At 36.3% G+C, this 17,917-nt stretch overlaps 1 protein-coding gene across 4 annotated transcripts in view; it reads left to right on the top strand.

The window, feature by feature from the left end:
• Positions 1-17,743, top strand: part of LOC125669481 (nucleolar protein 4-like) — a 50,090-nt gene extending 32,347 nt beyond the window's left edge. The window contains exons 4-10 of one of the 4 annotated variants that reach the window (XM_048904011.2): positions 3,396-3,495; positions 11,575-11,696; positions 12,379-12,516; positions 12,996-13,199; positions 13,334-13,456; positions 15,201-15,558; positions 16,580-17,743. In XM_048904011.2, coding sequence (XP_048759968.1) covers positions 3,396-3,495; positions 11,575-11,696; positions 12,379-12,516; positions 12,996-13,199; positions 13,334-13,456; positions 15,201-15,558; positions 16,580-16,740 — 1,206 coding nt within the window. In that variant the 3' untranslated portion in view covers positions 16,741-17,743. Of the gene's footprint in view, positions 1-3,395; positions 3,496-11,574; positions 11,697-12,378; positions 12,517-12,995; positions 13,200-13,333; positions 13,457-15,200; positions 15,568-16,579 lie in introns of all 4 variants that reach the window. The other 3 variants (XM_056162060.1, XM_048904009.2, XM_048904010.2) reach the window with 3 other exon arrangements.
• The last annotated feature ends 174 nt before the right edge of the window (positions 17,744-17,917 follow it).

Raw genomic sequence — 17,917 nt, 5'->3', positions numbered from 1 at the left:
CTAGTTGGTAACTGATGCCCCTTTAGATCACGTGCATAGCAAACTAATATTTACATTCTTAACCTCGTGTTATTTTGATTGAGCAATTATTTTCCAAGAATCTTGTGAAAAATAATGATAACCTTCAATTAAGAAACAAAGTGTGTTTGTGAAACACTGATTTATGGTCAAACTCCAAGGTCAATGAGTATAAAAATTGGGTACAAAAGAAAATCTTACACATGTGAAATATGAAAGTCATATCACCATTCATTCAAACGTTATAGCCAAATTACGTTTGGACAAACAGACAGACTGACAGACCAAAACGATATATGCCCCCGAATCTCCGATTATGGGGGCATAAAAAAGAGATAATCATAGGGGAAAATTTAAGATTAAAAATTGCTGGACTTGACATCACACAACGAATCAAGTACAAACTGGAAAGAGGAAATACGTCATACAAAGTATCGAAATTTGCAGTACATTTTTTCATCTGGTACAATTCTCTCCTGCACAATGAGTACCGGTACTTACTATGTATACATATACCTACCTTCAAGCTTTAGATTTATTCTCTCTCTCTTTCTCTCTCATACAGTTCAAAACTTAACCCATAATTTGCAAGTGACAGCAGTAAAAAAAAACAACAAAAAAACGTGTGAATATTGAGGATCTTCACAGCTTTAAATCAACACATTAAAGTTTAAATGTCGATACAAAAATTGTTGGAGACATCTGTATTGACATAGTATTTTGAGTGGAATTTCAAAGGAAGATTTTTTTTAATCTGTACGCATGTCTATATTACAATAAGAATGAAATTTCCATATCACGAAAAGAAAATTGAAACATCAAAACTATATGGATTTTGACAAAACACGTTAATTTCCACGTGACGCTCACACTAGTGCAGTTCCTCTCTACATGTATATACAAACCGAATGTCGAAGTCTTTTTTTTTTCTTTTTTTTTTTACACCATTATATAGATATTTGCCGCTTTTATTTGTGTCTATAAGGTGTAGGTAAATTGAATGCCGACACCTGCTCGGTATAACCCTGACTTGTCAGACGACAACTTAATCCTAAAGAAACATCAAATTAACATCAGACCTATACTTAAAACAATAGAGGTGGTTTGGAATATACATGGAAGTTGTGCTGATTTAGGGCGGTGGATTTAAACAAAGACGCGCTCTCGCCATCTGAAAGTTCCCCAGAGTTGTCAACTATTCACGGTCATCAGAGTTGACAAAAGCTAATTCCCCCAAATCCAGTGATCCTGGTCTAAATAACCATATAATCAATAGCTACAGAGGTGCTGCAGGGCGCTGAGGGGTGCGAAGCAGATGCCGTATGGCCCGATCAATATCTGGTCTCCCCGCTCAGTAAGGCCTACCATGTTCCTCTCTCGATGTTTTTTCATGGTTCGAGGTTGCTAATGGGGTACAGTGATCCTTCCTGTCACGCAAGCAATATTAAAGGAACTCACAGAATCCGCCTGTTGAATATTTGGAAAACTGCCGTTATTCCCACACGTTTCTCGGCGATCGATATCATAGGGGAATTGTCTCAGACTCTCCTCTCTCTCTGAATTTGGAGCGGAATTGGAACTACTTTTTATGTCTCTTGCCTCTCTAATGGATTCAGCATAGAGGCCTCGCTCTCTCGCAGCAAGTCTCTCCTACATCATTCGATTTTCACCTTGAAATGCCCCATAAAATTCGTATTGGTGCCAGGTGTATGGATCGATAGGAACACATCAGTCCTCTGTTTTAAGTATCGGGTAATACCGTCGCCGCAGCTATCACGCGCTTTTGTTGAGAGTGCCCCGTATTTGACTCTTATTAGCAAACCAGCATCGGGATTGGCCACTTGGAAGCGAAAAGAGGAACGTAGCTGGTTACATTATGTCTAAAAGGGGGAACAAGAGCGAAAAGCCGAAAGTGGAGGTAAATCTCACCTATGTTTTAGTTAACGGTAAAATGATGTGCCTGAATCTTAAGTTTATATTTCGTATTACCTTGTATTGATTTTCCCTGTTTGTGTCACTGTATTTTACGAAGGCTATTGTTCACAAGGACCACTAAAATGGCTGACAGGCACAAGGCGCGAGCCAGCGCGTGCCAAAATTAGAATCTATTGACAAATCTCAGGGAATCTGCAAAGGACTGGGGATTTTCGTAGATAGTGCTAATATACTATGCACTGGTGACGTTTTTTTTCTCTTTATTCGTTGTTTAGTCCTAGGGAATGACCACCTTTCTTCAATTAATTAAACGCACGATACAGGTAAGATAATGGTGCTATATCAATCATCTTTAAAACAATGGAGCTTGAATGGGTACAGGTAAGAGGGAAAACAATAGTGATATACAGTGTTATTAGAAAACCTCGTGGTGACAAATGAATCCATTTTTTAATAATTCATGACAACCAAAATATATTTATTCTCTTCATCCCAAATTTTATCGGAAAAACAGACGACACCGTGAACAAATATATTAGAATTTTGTTCACTGAGAGAGCACGGGGGCACTGGAGCTTGTCTCCCTATTGATTTTTAGAGGATTTGGTCCCGTGTAAATTGACAGTGGAGAGGGGTCCCCTCTGTGTCGCATTTTGCAGCTGTTGCCCTCATCTCCGCATAGTAACAAGAGGTGCGCTTCGGGGCGAAGTATGAAATTTTGACAGGTTTTGATATCTGTGGGTATCCGCTACACAGTTTTCCCATTGTCCTCCTGTTGTCAAGCACGGACCCAAAAGAGATGAACAGAGTAAACGCGATGGTATTTTAAAAAAAATATTATTGAAGAGAAGAGGTTCGGTGTCGTGAACCTATACATACTGAGCTAGGTATGTTCTCGGGATTTGAACGGTTAAAGATTTAGACAGGAATCAGTGTCGCACAAATATTGATTCTTAGGAGTATGTACTGGCTAAACCGATGCTGGCGTTACAACTTTGGATCGAAATCATGAGGAAGTTTTCCTTTTCAATTTAAAAACAAAATCTGACGCTTAAAGTATTGACTTGCATGTTGAATTTGTAGGTGGATCTACAAATTTATTTGTCGATCGTCTGATGTCATTGCTTTTAAGTCGAGTTCCGTCTCTTGATATACACACGAAGGAATTTACGTTATGAAAAATGAAAGAAACTTTACAGATATTTCTTGTATCATCGCATCAGATATTTCTATTTTCTTGTTATTGGAATTTCGATTCAAATTTTTTTTACACAACATGTAAAGCTTAAAGAAGTAAAACTGGCAGGTGACAAAGAAATGCGTCATGTGAGATGGAAAATGATATCAACAGATGTTTTGCTGAATTCTATAAAGTAAAATATTGAAATATGGAGATATTTTGTCACATTGAAAACGTAGAATTCAAAAGTCGTTATTTTCAGGAAAGCATGTCCAGTGTTGATAGCACAGCAGGAAGTCGAGACGGAAGTCCGGCCCTATCTGACGACACCGCCACCAACCATAGATCCACCCCTAAAGAAGGTATCATTTTCAAATATGATAAGTAGATTTTCTTGTCATATAACAAGTTTTGAATTTACTGGGTAGAGGTACATGTGACAAAATGATATTAAGAATTCCAATTCTAAGAAGGGTTACTTTGAAAAGGCTAAATGTGAAATGTCTCTGTCTAGTATAATTATACCTATGTACATGTACATAGGGTAAAGAAAACATGTTTTAAAACTATATTGTGCTTCTCTGCATTTTAATGTAATAGCAGTCTTTATGACTTATAAAAAAGAATAAGAACTGGTACATTGTTTGCTGTATTCAATTTACGTCATTCAGGAGAGATTAAAAGGTCACTGAAAAAAATAATGGAAAACAGTTCTATATGGTATTTGAGAAGGATCAATGTTTAATGTTGTGCTTATGGGTCTTACTTGTTTGAGAGAGTAGACAGTCTCGATGCCAATGACCGTGTAGACGGGGAACAACCATAAATATATGTTTAATCTGATGATTAAATCAACTCCCAAAGATAAGTATGTTTTAATCAAGTGGCCATATTTTCATGAGTTCACATTTTTATGATCTAATATCAATTGTTATTACCAATGCACGCAATTTTGAATCAGAAATATTGAGAGAAAAAACACAGGATGAAAGTGTACAACTGAATTAAGACAATTATGATAACTTTGGATGTCAAAAAGTTCCGGTGCTTAGTGGGCATGTCTGACGAACGCAGCATTCGCAAGGAAAGTGTATATATAAACGAATTTAGTAGAAAGGATATACCTGCTAAGTTTAGGAAAATACTAGTTATTTTTATGTGGTACTTTATTCATTATGATTCAAACTTTTGTTACCTACGATTTGTAAAGAGAAAGCATTGAGACTTCGCTTCGATAGTTATAAATTACTAGCATTCGGTGAATTCAAAATTTGCAACACAAAATGATGTAGAATATTTGTCCGGTGTCTGTTTGTTGATGTTGTAAACATTGTCATCTTCTTCTCCAGAACCAATGGGCCAATTTCAATCAAACTTGGTAAAGATCAACCTGGGGTAAAGGGGATTCAAGTTAATTCAAGTGAAGTACCGTCCCTCCTTCAAAGGGGACGTAATCATAGGGTGGGTCATTAAAAAATATTCTTCTCAAGAACCGCTGGGCCAGAGAAGTTTGAATTTACATGAAAAGCTTCCAGGCATAGAATAGGATAGATTCAAGTTTGTTCACATCATAGTTCCCAGGGGTAGGATGAGGCCACAATAGGTAATCAAAGTTTTACCTGGGGGATGTATAGAAAAAGTCTTTCAAAATCTTCTCAAGAACAACAGAGCTATGATTAGTCATATTGATATGCAAGCCTCACCAGGTAGTTCAGATTCAAGTTTATTCAAATCAGGGTCCCCAGGGGTAGGGTGGGGTCACGGTAGGGAATCTAAGTTTTACATGGGAGCATATAAAGAAAATATTTATCTCAGTAACAGCAGGTTAATGATTAGTCATGTTTAGGTGTAAGCATCTCCAGGTAGTGCTGAAGTTCATTTAAATCATGACTCCCCGGGGAGGGGGAGGGGGCAGAATAGGGGATCAAAGTTTTACGATAGAATATACATGTTTAGGGATGATTTTTTTTTAAATCTTCATGTCAACAACAGCAGGGCCATGATTGGTCATATCAATATACAAGCATCCCCAGGTAGAACGAATCCAAGTTTCTTCATCGCAGATGCTCCGGGAGCACAATAGAAGATCAAACTTTTATATGGAAATATAATCTCGTGGGGATCCGGGTTAGAATGGGTCTACAGTACCCCTTGCTTGTCGTAAGAGGCGACTAAATGGAGCGGTCCTTCGGATGAAACCACAGAATTCGAGGCCCCGTGTCACAGCAGGTGTGACACGATAAAGATTCCTCCCTGTCCAAAGGCTGTAAGCGCCGGGCATAGGCCTAAATTTTGCAACTCTTCACCGGCAATGGCGACATCTCCATATGAGGGAAAAATTCTCGAGTGGGATGTTAAACAATAAACAATCAATCAATATATGGGAATATACAGGAAATTAATTAAAACGAATTCTGTTCAAGAGTAGCAGGGCGGCTGTATACGAGACACCCCTATCTTGTGTGAATTCAAGTTCGGTAATGTGTGACCGTGTGGGGCTAGGTGTTCAAACCAGAGTCTAGAAGATTCAAACATTTTTTTTATTATGTAAACCGCAAATTCATTGATTTCCATTTTTATGAAAGTTCACGAAGATTTGGTATATGGAGAGAATGTATAAGTAATCGGAAATTTTACCTATTAATCTAATAATCAACTTTATACATAAGAATTATTGTTGCAACAAGAACGTTGGCAAGACCACAGACAAGCGACAACACTGAACGCCCCCACCCCCATTCTACAGATATATGCATCCTCGTGAAATCTACGTGAATATAAGACAAAGCGCGACAAGGTATATGTCATTCCACAGGTCACGATTTGACACCTCTTTTGTTTCACAGTGAAACAAATATTCGTTCGATCCACACTATTATTGATGCTCACTAATTATGTTATAGTGAGCAGTTAATCCAGAAAATAAACCTTTTGAAGCAAAGTTACTTAGCTAAATGAATTTTTTTCCAAAATAAAATAGCTTGCTTCGAAACATGAAAACGTAATCGATTTTGAAGTACATGACGTGTACTTAAAGCTCACAGATTTTTTTTTTTAAATATAAATTTCACGCACATATTACGATAAAATACCTATCGTTGACCTACCAAGGCTGCTTCGGACTCTGTTCAAACAATCTGCCTTTGTTGGTGTTTGAACCGGTCATTCATAATTTAGCCGGTCTAAGCCCTGAAAAACGATCAGGTATCGCATCCTCAGCTCGTCAGCGTAAAAGCTGAAAAGTGTCGTAAAATCGATATCCTTGTGACCATAGAATTGGGAATGAGGTTTTCGTACCAAAGGGAGTGTTCCATTTTAGTGTACAAGTGTGTCACGTGATCAGACGACACCCTTTATCTGAGATCAGACACGAGTCGATTCCTGGAAAGCGCCAATATGTTTCAGACAGAGACAAGCATCTCTAGCTATATCACTTAGGGAGAGGGTTCGCGCTTGTAGTCATATTATCTATTTATGCCTTAATTTTTTTATTGCTATTTTTTTTATTCTCCAGTATGCCGGGGAGCTCGATATTTTTATATAGTTTATTGTAATATTTCCTTTTCAAAGCAACTCGAAAAAAAAAATGATTGATTGATTTGAAATAAGGTTCAAAGACTCAAGATTATGCATGTACACATGCTAGATTCCATTTTTCAAAACATGTGATCGTAAGTTTTAGAATTATTCAATATGTATATACTTTATATGTCTGAGCAAATTTTTATTTGACTACCTTAAAATAGAAGTATATAAACATGGGAATTTTCCAAAACAGAGAAATTAATTTTAATCACGACTCCACAAATAATATGGATTTAATATGAATAAGAATTGATAAAGGGTTCACAATGATAACATAAAACATTATTTTGCAATGATATTTTGATATGGAGAACACCTGTGCAATATTTCAAAAGCGGACGTGGGCCTTTGTCTCTGTTGTAGAGAAACTGTAGAGACATTTTATCACAGCCGGAGAGTGTCTTTTTCATGTCACATGTATCACCTTCGGAAGGGAGGGGGGGGGGGGCTGTCGGAGAAACAGCGTCCTCGATGTTTGCTCTTTAGTTATCCTTTCGTTTCAGCTCTTGTCTCTTTATATTTTTATGCCCCCTTTGCATGGGTACCAACACTTTTGACCCCGTGACCTTGACCTTGGAGTTTGACCTACTTTTTGAAAACTTTAACCTTGCTAATAACTTTTGAACAATAAGTGATAGAGCTTTGATATTTCACATGAGTATTCCTTGTGACAAGACCTTTCCGTGGGTACCAACATTCTTGACCTTGGAGTTTGACCTACTTTTTGAAAACTTTAACCTTGCTAATAACTTTTGAACAATAAGTGATAGAGCTTTGATATTTCACATGAGTATTCCTTGTGACAAGACCTTTCCGTTGGTATTGAACCTTTTGACCTTGACATTTGACCTACTTTTAATTTTCTTTTTACATTGGTCATAACTTCTAAATGGTAAATAGTAGAGCTTTCATATTGTACATTAGTATTTCTCTTGACAAGATCTTTCTACTGGTACCAAGATATTTGCCCTTGTGACCTTGGCCATCTTCGGAATTTGCCATTATCGGGGGCATTTGTGTTTCACAACACATCTTGTTTTCTTAATTGAATACAATAACGAACTGGATTTGGAGAGAAATCGGTGCTTACACTTGCAACTATTTACATAACTTTTTTTGTCACTAATTTTTCACAAATTTTCCATCAATCATTAACATGGCTTTATGAAATATCATTTGGGGTTTTAAATTGCACATACGGAAATATAGGCGAAGAAAATACCAACATAGCAGGACAAAAGTTTTCCCTTGATATATAATATGTATACACAAAACTGAATGGGGGTGTTTTCTTACGCATTTTTAGCTTACATCAAAGGTTTGATCATATACTAGATAAATCAGAAGTCTCCTCATCAGTTGTCTTTATGCCCCCCTTCGAAGAAGAGAGGCATATTGGTTTGCACCTTTCGGTCTGTCGGTTGGTAGACCACATGTTGTTGGCTCAATAACTTAAGAACCATTCACTTGATCGTAATGATATTTCGTATGTGGGTTGGTTATGAGTAGAAGAGGACCCCTATTGTTTTTCAGGTCAAAGGTTAAGGGTCAATCTACTCTGGACATAGGAAGACCTTGTCCGCTCAATATCTTGAGAACCCTTTGCTTGACAGACATCAAACTTTGTACACTGGTACATCCCAAGAAGTAGATGACCCCTATTGATTTTGATGTCACATGGTCAAAGGTCCGGGGTCAAACTGGACATAGGAATATACTGACCACTCAATGTCTAGAGAACCCTTTGATTGACAGACATCAAATTTGGTACACTGGTACAGCATAAGGAGTAGATGACCCCTATTGATTTTTAGGTCACTTGGTCAATCCACTCCTGACATTGGAAGGTATTGTCTGCTCAATATTTCGAATTGGTGGTACTACTATCAATCAAATTATGCATGTGTATAACTATTTTCAATTTTGCACCAGGGGGGGGGGGGGCATAAATGTTTACAAACATCTCTTGTTCATTTTAAATTTTTAAAAGAGTAGGGCTTATTATGGGAACTTCACCTCCTCAAATCACGTGGTGTACCTCATTTGATTTTCGAATTTTTAGTGCAACTTGTATTCCTAATGCAAAATGACATTTATTTCACACCTATAATTTGTAATCACTATCTGATTGAAATGCAATTCTTCGATCTAACCACTTATCATATTCAACCACTTTACGCTCTATAACCAAGAAGCTTTACAACTCAAGTCCCAGTCAAGTATTGTCGCCAAAAATCTCTACATGTATACTAGAACTGTTAATTCACGGGGGGAAAGTTTCTAACGACACGACATCCAAGTTAACGTAGTTAATGTGTACGGCAGTTCTTTGATAATCGCCTCCCTTGAAATATTCTAAACAATTAGATATTCTTTGCTGTGGAAAGGATTTTAATGCATTGTAATTCTTATTTTCGGAATTATGACCAAGAAGTTCAGGATAAATACCGGGATAGAGAGTCGTTGTTACGAAACAATATGTCGTAACAATTAGATAAAGAAAATCGTTATTACGAGATGATAAGTCGTAATAATGAGATAAAAAAAAAGGTTATAATAACACTCAAAAAGCATTTTCAGATTGCTAATTTTTCATCAATGTCAGCATAACATGATTATTAAACATTGTTCTCATGCTTACACGTGTTGTAGTTACCCGTAAGATAGGATAAACAGAAATCGGGAGTGAATCTAAAATTAATTCGATTTTTCATTGGTATGGTGGAATTAGAAGTTATCACAGCATAAATGCTCACGACCATCAGATTTTCAGCGAGTAACGTAGGACCTCTCGCACTCCTCAATAACTTATAATGATTAGACTATATATTCCACCCAATCAAAATTAACCATTGGAGTCTGAAGGCATTTTCCCTTTTTAATGTTATGCAGAAACAAATTTGGACTATTACAAAGATGGCAAGGGATTGTAGTCCATCATAAATATAGTATGTTAAAAACCGTGTACTTTGTGATGATCGGAACAGTGGGCTAGGTCCTTCCTAGTTACAGCTCCAAGTTTTATACAAGAATATGCAGTAATATCCCAGTATATCTTAATAAGTGATGATGAATGCAATTTATTTACTGTATACAATATATTGAGTATCTATTACTTTCATTCCTTATGATTTGATTAAAAAAAAAACGTGTTTGATATTTGATAAATGAGAAGAAAAATATTAATTTTGTATAGCGTTGAGCACTATTGCCGTAGGAACAAAATTGAAACGTGGAAACCAGACTTCATTTCTACAGGACGTCATATCGCTTGACTTAACGACAACTCAGTTTGTACGATATAAAGAATGTTGGTAAAGTCAGTTGAACCAATCAAATTGCATTTTACAAGTGAAATTAAATTATTCTAAATATAAAGTTAGAAAATGAATGTTAAAAATGAATGAATTTAACTCTGATGAGTGAGTAAAAAAATAATTAAACACAGTATTTGGTTCTCTGTTTGTAGTGAAAGAATGGTATGTCATAAACAACTTTGCTATCCTGTCCATCTGTTTCAATAAATGAGGAGATATATATCTCAAAAAAGCAACCTGTTACGGCGCTTTTAGTGTAATCGTGCAATAAAATAGAGCGTAGTTTTAAATTTTTGGCGGAAAAATCGGACGACGTCACATCACCATAGAGACCGTTATAGCGTGATCGTACAAATCCTTAAGGCAACATGGCTGATGCATCAAGTTTAAAACCCAGGTAACTCAGGTGAAAGATTTGGTATTTGCGTTAATGACTCCCGTTGGTAATTACAAAGAAAAACAGGCACTTCGAACAAATCACACTCTAATGCGGCTCCCGTCTCCTCATTGATCGAAAACCTGGTACCTTTCAATTTGTTTTGTCTTCGTTGTGGGAAGGCAACTGGTTTTTTTTTTTTTTTTTACTTTTAGACAGAACAAAGATAGACAGGTCGACAAGAGGCGCAGTGTAACTTCTGACAACGCTGAAAATCTCTCTGATAATCTTTAGGATTACTTTATGGACTTGGGACAAATCGATACCGTAATGCCGTTAGCAATCAAAATGAATCTCTTGACTTGTAAATCTCAATTCTGAAAATTTAACTTGGATGGGGGGAAATTTAGCTTAATAATTATTTATGTCAAAATTCATGAATAATTTGTTGTTACTTACTACCAATTTTATCTTCTCTTTTTTATTATACATTTATTAAACTTTTATGAATTTTAACCTAAGAAAACAGAAAATTAAAGAAAATAATAAACTGTTCATGGAGCAATTAGAATTTGAAATACATCGTCACAACCTGTAGGGACATTCCGAATCGGCAGTTCTTTGGGAGCCTGGAGTCGTCTGCTGAAAAATCGGATCGATTTGCGGGAATGTAAACACTACCTTTCACAAAGGATGGGAATCCATCACGAATCGGGTCGCTGTGTGCATTATACCTTAGACCTTACTTCAAAAGTTTAAACCAATTACCGACAATGCTTCATATTTTTTTTTATCTTTTGAGAGTTGGAGAGGTTCGATTTTGTAGTGTCTTTTTGTGTGACAGATATCATTCAAGTTTTCTCTCTCTCTCTCTCTCTCTCTGGTATGGCAAGGTGATGGGGAAAAACAGACGATCGCCATGTTAGGAAGGGATTCATCTTGTCTTGATGCAAATCGATAAAAATTTTGATAGGTGAGACTTCAGGTGTATCGCGCGCACGAATTGCGAGTAACAACTGAAGTCTGTGTTGTCATGGTTACAAAAGTCCTTTTCCTGATCATGAAAATGTTATGGTAATGAATTTGACATTTATTTATTAGGACGCGCCTTTCTTAATCTTGTGCAATCGAAAAACTAACTGTCTTGAGATGTTCTTCTGTAGATAGCCCTATGGCGGATGAAGATGCAAGCCTTTCTTTTACAATGTCTAAGTCTCCTTCGTCGCGGTCTGAAGACCGTGGTCATTCTGAAAGAAAAAGAAGAGCCAGCGAGGACAGCTGTGAGGTGTGTACGATTTTTTACTCAGGGGTATAGTATTGCTGGTCAGTCAGTGCATGAAGTTCCACTCGGAGATAGAATATTAGTGGTCAATCTGGACATAAAACGTACTACTCAGAGATAGGGTACCGGGGTATATATTAATTGTCAATCTGGACATAATAAGTATAGAGTGTTAGTGGTCAGTGTAGACGTAATAAGTTGTCAGTAGTTGGGTTTTTTTTTAATTTCATCTTTTGTTTAACTCTTATATCGAGAAAAAAATATACTAGATATTTTGTGAAAAGTGCTGGGGATGGTCTGGTATTTATGAAGTTTTCTTTAGATTTCACAACAGACATTTTACATCATACCTTGCACCATGGCCATAAATTGTGAATATGAACTTCGATCAACAATTAAATGCTATAAAACTTGGCTTGTGAAAATTACTGCACCATACAATATTAACATATTTGAATTATAATCTCAGTATGGAAATTTTCGGACTTCAAATAATAGAAAAAGAATTTTATGGATCAATTTAAAATTTTGACATGAAGTTTATTTTCATTCAAGATCATGGGAGCCTGGACGCCCACGTTTTAGCCGTACATATTAGAAAATTTCTAAAACCCCATTAAGAAGGAAATTTACATACCCAAAACAACTGATGTATGTCAAATCGTTGTTATTTTTATTTACACAGAGTTCGACAAAGTTAAGTGAGAGTGGAATTAATGAAGAATCCGCCTGTAAAGATGAAGATGACGATGATGATAATGAAGACGATGATAAAATGCCGACTGGACAGGATATTGACCCCGAGAGACTCAAAGCCTTTAATGTAGGAAATGAAATCTGCCAAAAGATTTCTTTCAATTTAGGAATAAATGTCTTGAGTAGTTTTTATGGGGGTATTAAATCGTGGAGAATGTATGAAGTAATTTGCATACATCCTCCACGATTCAAACACTCCGTTTATATATCTATTGTAGTTTCATTTGGGTTTTTTTTAATAGATCTATTAGATTTTCATGTCAAGTAAAAAAGTTTTTTTTTCTCTCGAGAAATGAAATACAATGGACAGCAAATAATTACACAGTATCTGACAAAACATTGGTAAATGTATATATATTTATTATTTGTAACACTACGTGATTTCAGTATATCATGCAGGATATATCATAGCCAATGGCGAGTAATGAAACCAGTTAGTGCTATATACATTTTAGAATCGTGTTAACTTAAGAAGAAAAAATTCGCATTATTTTTTTTTTTATTAATGGCGACCCTGAAACGATCCTTTCGTTTGATATTTTACAGATGTTTGTTCGCCTCTTTGTGGATGAAAACTTGGACAGAATGGTTCCAATATCAAAGCAACCAAAGGATAAAATTCAGGCTATCCTGGAGGCCTGTGATCGGCAATTCCCGGAATTTCACATCAGATCTCGTAAAAGAATTCGCACATACCTCAAATCTTGCCGTCGCATGCGCAGATCAAAAGAACAAAATGGATGGGAACCCGTAAGCATTGTGTAACAAATTAATCATGATTGCCTATTTCCCAATTTAAGAATAGCAAAATCATTGTATATTTCCCTGGCAGTTAAAGTGAAATGATATTTTGTTTTATGTGAAATGTACTTGTTTTGTATAAGCAACAGATGCGGCCAACTCCTCCACATCTAACATCAGCTGCAGCAGAGAGCCTTCTTGCACAGGCCTGCGAAAATGAGAGCCAAAATGCTAAGCGCATGCGTCTTGGACTTGAGCCACTTCCGGTTTGTATCTAATATAACTACTGCAATATTATTTTATTCAAATATTATGATCGTTCAATATTTGTAAGTCTTTTTGGTCATATTGAAGGAATGAATGACTACACTCTTTATATTAAAGTGGTATATAAATAATGGAACCATAGGGTACAATCCTTAAAGTTTTGTTTTATAAAATGAATATATATCTCTAGTCCTTGAATACTGAACGAGCAAAGCATTGTTACCTAGATATTTTTTTTATGAAAAACAAATGTCACCCCAAATTGGGGGTGCTCAAATGAAACCTCCTCCCCTTAATGTACTACAGGGTATAGAGGAGAAAGTATAAGCAGGAACAGAGACATAATGAGCCACAAGGGAGTGTTCACAAGCTATTTTAACATCATCCATCCCTCTTACATCCACTATAACGTTTAGGAAAATAATTGGATCCTCCTGTCCCGACAATATGCACATCTACAATTTTACAAAGTTCCAAATCTATCAGATAAGCCATATAGAAGGAGAAGTGTTCACAAGCTATTTTACACCCTCCATCCCTCTTAGATCCACTATAACCTTTAGGAAAATAATTGGATCCTCCTGTCCTGACAATATGCACATTTACAAGTGGCAATGAAGCATTGTATAAAGTTCCAAATCTATCCGATAAGCCATATAGGAGAAATGTCCACAAGCTACTTTACATCCTCCACCCCTCTTAGATCCACTATAACTTTTAAGAAAATAATTGGATCCTCCTGTCCTGACCATATGCACATCTACAAATGGCAATGAAGCATTGTACAAAGTTTTAAGTCTATACGATAAGCCATATAGGAGGAGAAGCATTCACAAGATTTTGTGACAGACGGACGGACAGAAAGTACAAAAACAATATGTCTCCCCCTGAAAGAGGGGATACATCATCAAAACAATGTTAAATGTAAGTATAAAGATGTATAGACCTGACCTGTTTTTATATTCTTATGAAGCAGAGTTTATTTGAAAGCTTCTACATGATGAGAGAAAAATCTCTTGTGGCCTTCAACTCGACATTTAGATATATCGACAACGTTTAATCTCTTAAAAATAATCATGTTCATTCATATGTCGATTCGATATATCCCTGTGAAATCGAAATGAAAGACATCACAGTCCTCCGCATCTGCTTCGTATTTAGATATTTCAACAACTCAACCTTATGACAGGATTCCAGCTTCTTCATCGTCAACTTCCCATATTCATGTAGCAATATTCCATTATCACCTGCATATGGTGTTTATATCTCAAGTGATTCGATACGCAAGAGCTTGTTCTGCGTATGATCAGGTTTTTAATCGAGACAGGCTACTGACAAACAAATTGATGTTACGCAGATTTCAACAGTCTCGTTCAAAATCAACATTTCGCAAATTGTTTGGTCGTTATAATGATCTAGTTTGCCAATACAATCTATCATTGGGTCAAATGCTGTCTGACCTGTTTCATACTGATTGTTAGGCCATTCTTGGCACACTGATTTTTATTACGGATTATTCCGTTTACCTGATCAAGACATACCGGTAGGGCTCACGGCGGGTGTGATAGGTCAACAGGGAATGCTTACCCCTCCTAGGCACCTGATCCCACCTCTGGTATGTCCAGGGGTCCATGTTTGCCTAACCCTTTATTTTGTATTCCTTTTAGGAGTTATGAGACTGATCATTGTTCATTATCTTCGCCTTTCATAGAGAAAGCATTAATTATTTGTGCTTTTATTTAGGCCACTTCGATGAACCCCAACAGTTCCACAACAAATAGTCAATCTCAGGCAACTCCTCAGCAGCAGCAGCAGTCAACACCCGCGCCTTCTCCTCATTCCCAGTCCTCGTCAAATCAAACATCACCTCAGTCTCAACAATCCGCATCACAAGTAGATAGACACGCTCACACTAACAATGACTTCTTGCGTCATCAGCCACCGCCTCCTGCATTTAGGCCAGCCCCAGAATTCCATCCACCATTTTTCACAAACGGAAATGGACTATTTCGTCCTGGATTTCCAGGATATCAACATCCGGCGCACCACCACCCCCCAGTCCTGTCACACAGCGCACTGAACCCGACCTCGGTTCAAAACGGTAAGCTAAGTATGTATCGTTGCAATATTTCTCTTTTTTTACAAATCAAAGACTAATTAATTCCTCAATAACCCAGTCGATAATGCACTATGTAGAAAGCTTCAACCTTGAGAGAAACACTGTATATGTCGTCCAGTATTTTCAAATCATTATCATCAGAAAGAAACAAAAGTAACAAACCACACAGTTTCTGGTGTATTTATTATGAATACAATAAACTTTCAAATACTGTACAAATTCAATTATCTTGATAAAATAAAGGTGGAATTGCAACATTGTAGCCCAGTAAACTGGAGTTTAAACAAATGAGATAAATTCGGTGGTATTAATTCGTAGCTATATAGGAAAACGATCGGCTGTATATTTCTGAGCCGTTGTAGAATAGAAATAAAGTTCTTGTTTTCGTGTATGTTGCAGGATAAACTCCTTGGTCGAGAAATGTTGTTTGAAATATAAAAGCCTCGGCTTTTATATTTCAAAATACATTTCTCGACCAAGGAGGTTATCCTGCAACATACACAAAAACGCGATCATTATTTCTTAATTAGTCTATTGTTTGGATCTCTTGGTTATTTCATTATTACTGGATGAAAGGTGAAGATAACGAACAATCATCAATCTCATGACTCGATCGATACTTTTAACAATGAAAGACAGAAAATTTAAATATTTGTCTGAGACATTTAATCCTCGAATATTCATAAACTTTCAAAACATGTTTCCCCACAACTATGATGGTTGGTTACATAACATGATCCTTCAAGCAATATTTAAATGTGAAAAAACATTGATACCCACCGCATGTGTACACACGTATCTTTTGCATCTTACTGCGTTCAAAAGTCCAACAAAGGGAATCTACTGGAGAGCAGGCCGGAAATTGCGTATGATGAAAGCATTGATGTCGTAGCATGAACATATTTTGATTACGAAATATATTTAACGAAGGGTTTCAGGGTGATATGTTCTTACGTTTGCTGTTGTTTAAAAGTTGCTATCATGTTTATCTTGCCATTTGCAGGTCCCACTGATCTTAGCATGAAGAAACAATCGTCCAAGAGCCAGTTAAGTGCGGGAGAAATCGCCACGATAAAGCAGCTGATTGGCGGCTACCGCGAGTCGGCTGCCTTTCTCTATCGTTCAGCAGACGAACTCGAACAGTTACTTCTTCAACAAAACTAATTGCAGATATGGTTTGCCTTGGTTTACTTTTATACCTCAGTTCCTTTATGGTGTTTTCTGTATAAGGAAGCATTATGCCACTTTGTCTTGCGATCAGAGGCGCGTGCAGCAGATATGAGTTAATTATTGCTACATGTAATTATATATATATGAACAGTGCATTTGGTGTAGATGATATATGTATGATTTTGTTGTTCGATTTCTGAAAAGAATTTTAAATATTTTGAATGTATGAATATTTAATAGTGCTGAAGTACCTAAGTTGTAAAGAAGAAACATTGCATTGTGATGTGAAGCGTGAACTACATATACATGTATACCATTTCATTCTAACATTTCAATTTCAATACTTCCTTGCGGCATATTTATTTAAGGAATCACTGTCTAGTTGTTGGGTATGCAAGGTTTATTACCTATATAATTTTCATATCGGCAATGCCGTTATACATAAATTATCACGTTTGCTTATTGTAGGTAATCACATCACATACCCAACTATCTAGACGGTCATGTCTTTTATTTATATTTGAAGTATAAATGAAAATATTAAATCGATATATCAAAAATATTGCATAATAGAAATTGAAATGAATGCCACATTCCATGTTAATTTCCATAGCCCCTCCCACTGACGTCATTAATTTGCTTGCAAGTGAGAAATTTCCACCCAGTTGATTAACACATTGAAGCTTCAAAGGTTATCGCAGTCGGACGTGTAAATATTGAAGAATTCTTTTGACTGTTCATGTGTTCGTTAGGACTTTTGTTAGAGATTTTGTAAGATTCTATAGATAAGTCACTTTAATGACTGTGCACGATTGTACACTGTTTCCAATACAACCCCTGTAAGTTTTTATCTTCTACTAGTATACCATGTACCTCTGGTGCTTATCGTCCCAATTTACTGTGATTGCCTATAGGATAGAATTTCAAATGAGTGTCATAGTTTTGTTTTGTGGAAATTTAGTCGTAAATATGTATATATAAATATATATGAGCTATATTGCGATTCTTCTAGTCATTCTTTCTTTGAATTTTATTTTGTTATTTATCTATTGTGTTCACTGAGTATCAGTATTTATGTTATCTTTAAAAACAAATACTCCTTTTTTTCCATAATTTAAAGTATAAGAGCTTTGTTGATGTCATATAGAATCAACATGGCACTGCTGTCAAA

Source organism: Ostrea edulis, chromosome 4, assembly GCF_947568905.1.
Source record: "Ostrea edulis chromosome 4, xbOstEdul1.1, whole genome shotgun sequence".
Lineage (NCBI taxonomy): Eukaryota > Metazoa > Mollusca > Bivalvia > Ostreida > Ostreidae > Ostrea > Ostrea edulis.
This window is presented reverse-complemented; position numbering and strand designations above follow the sequence as displayed.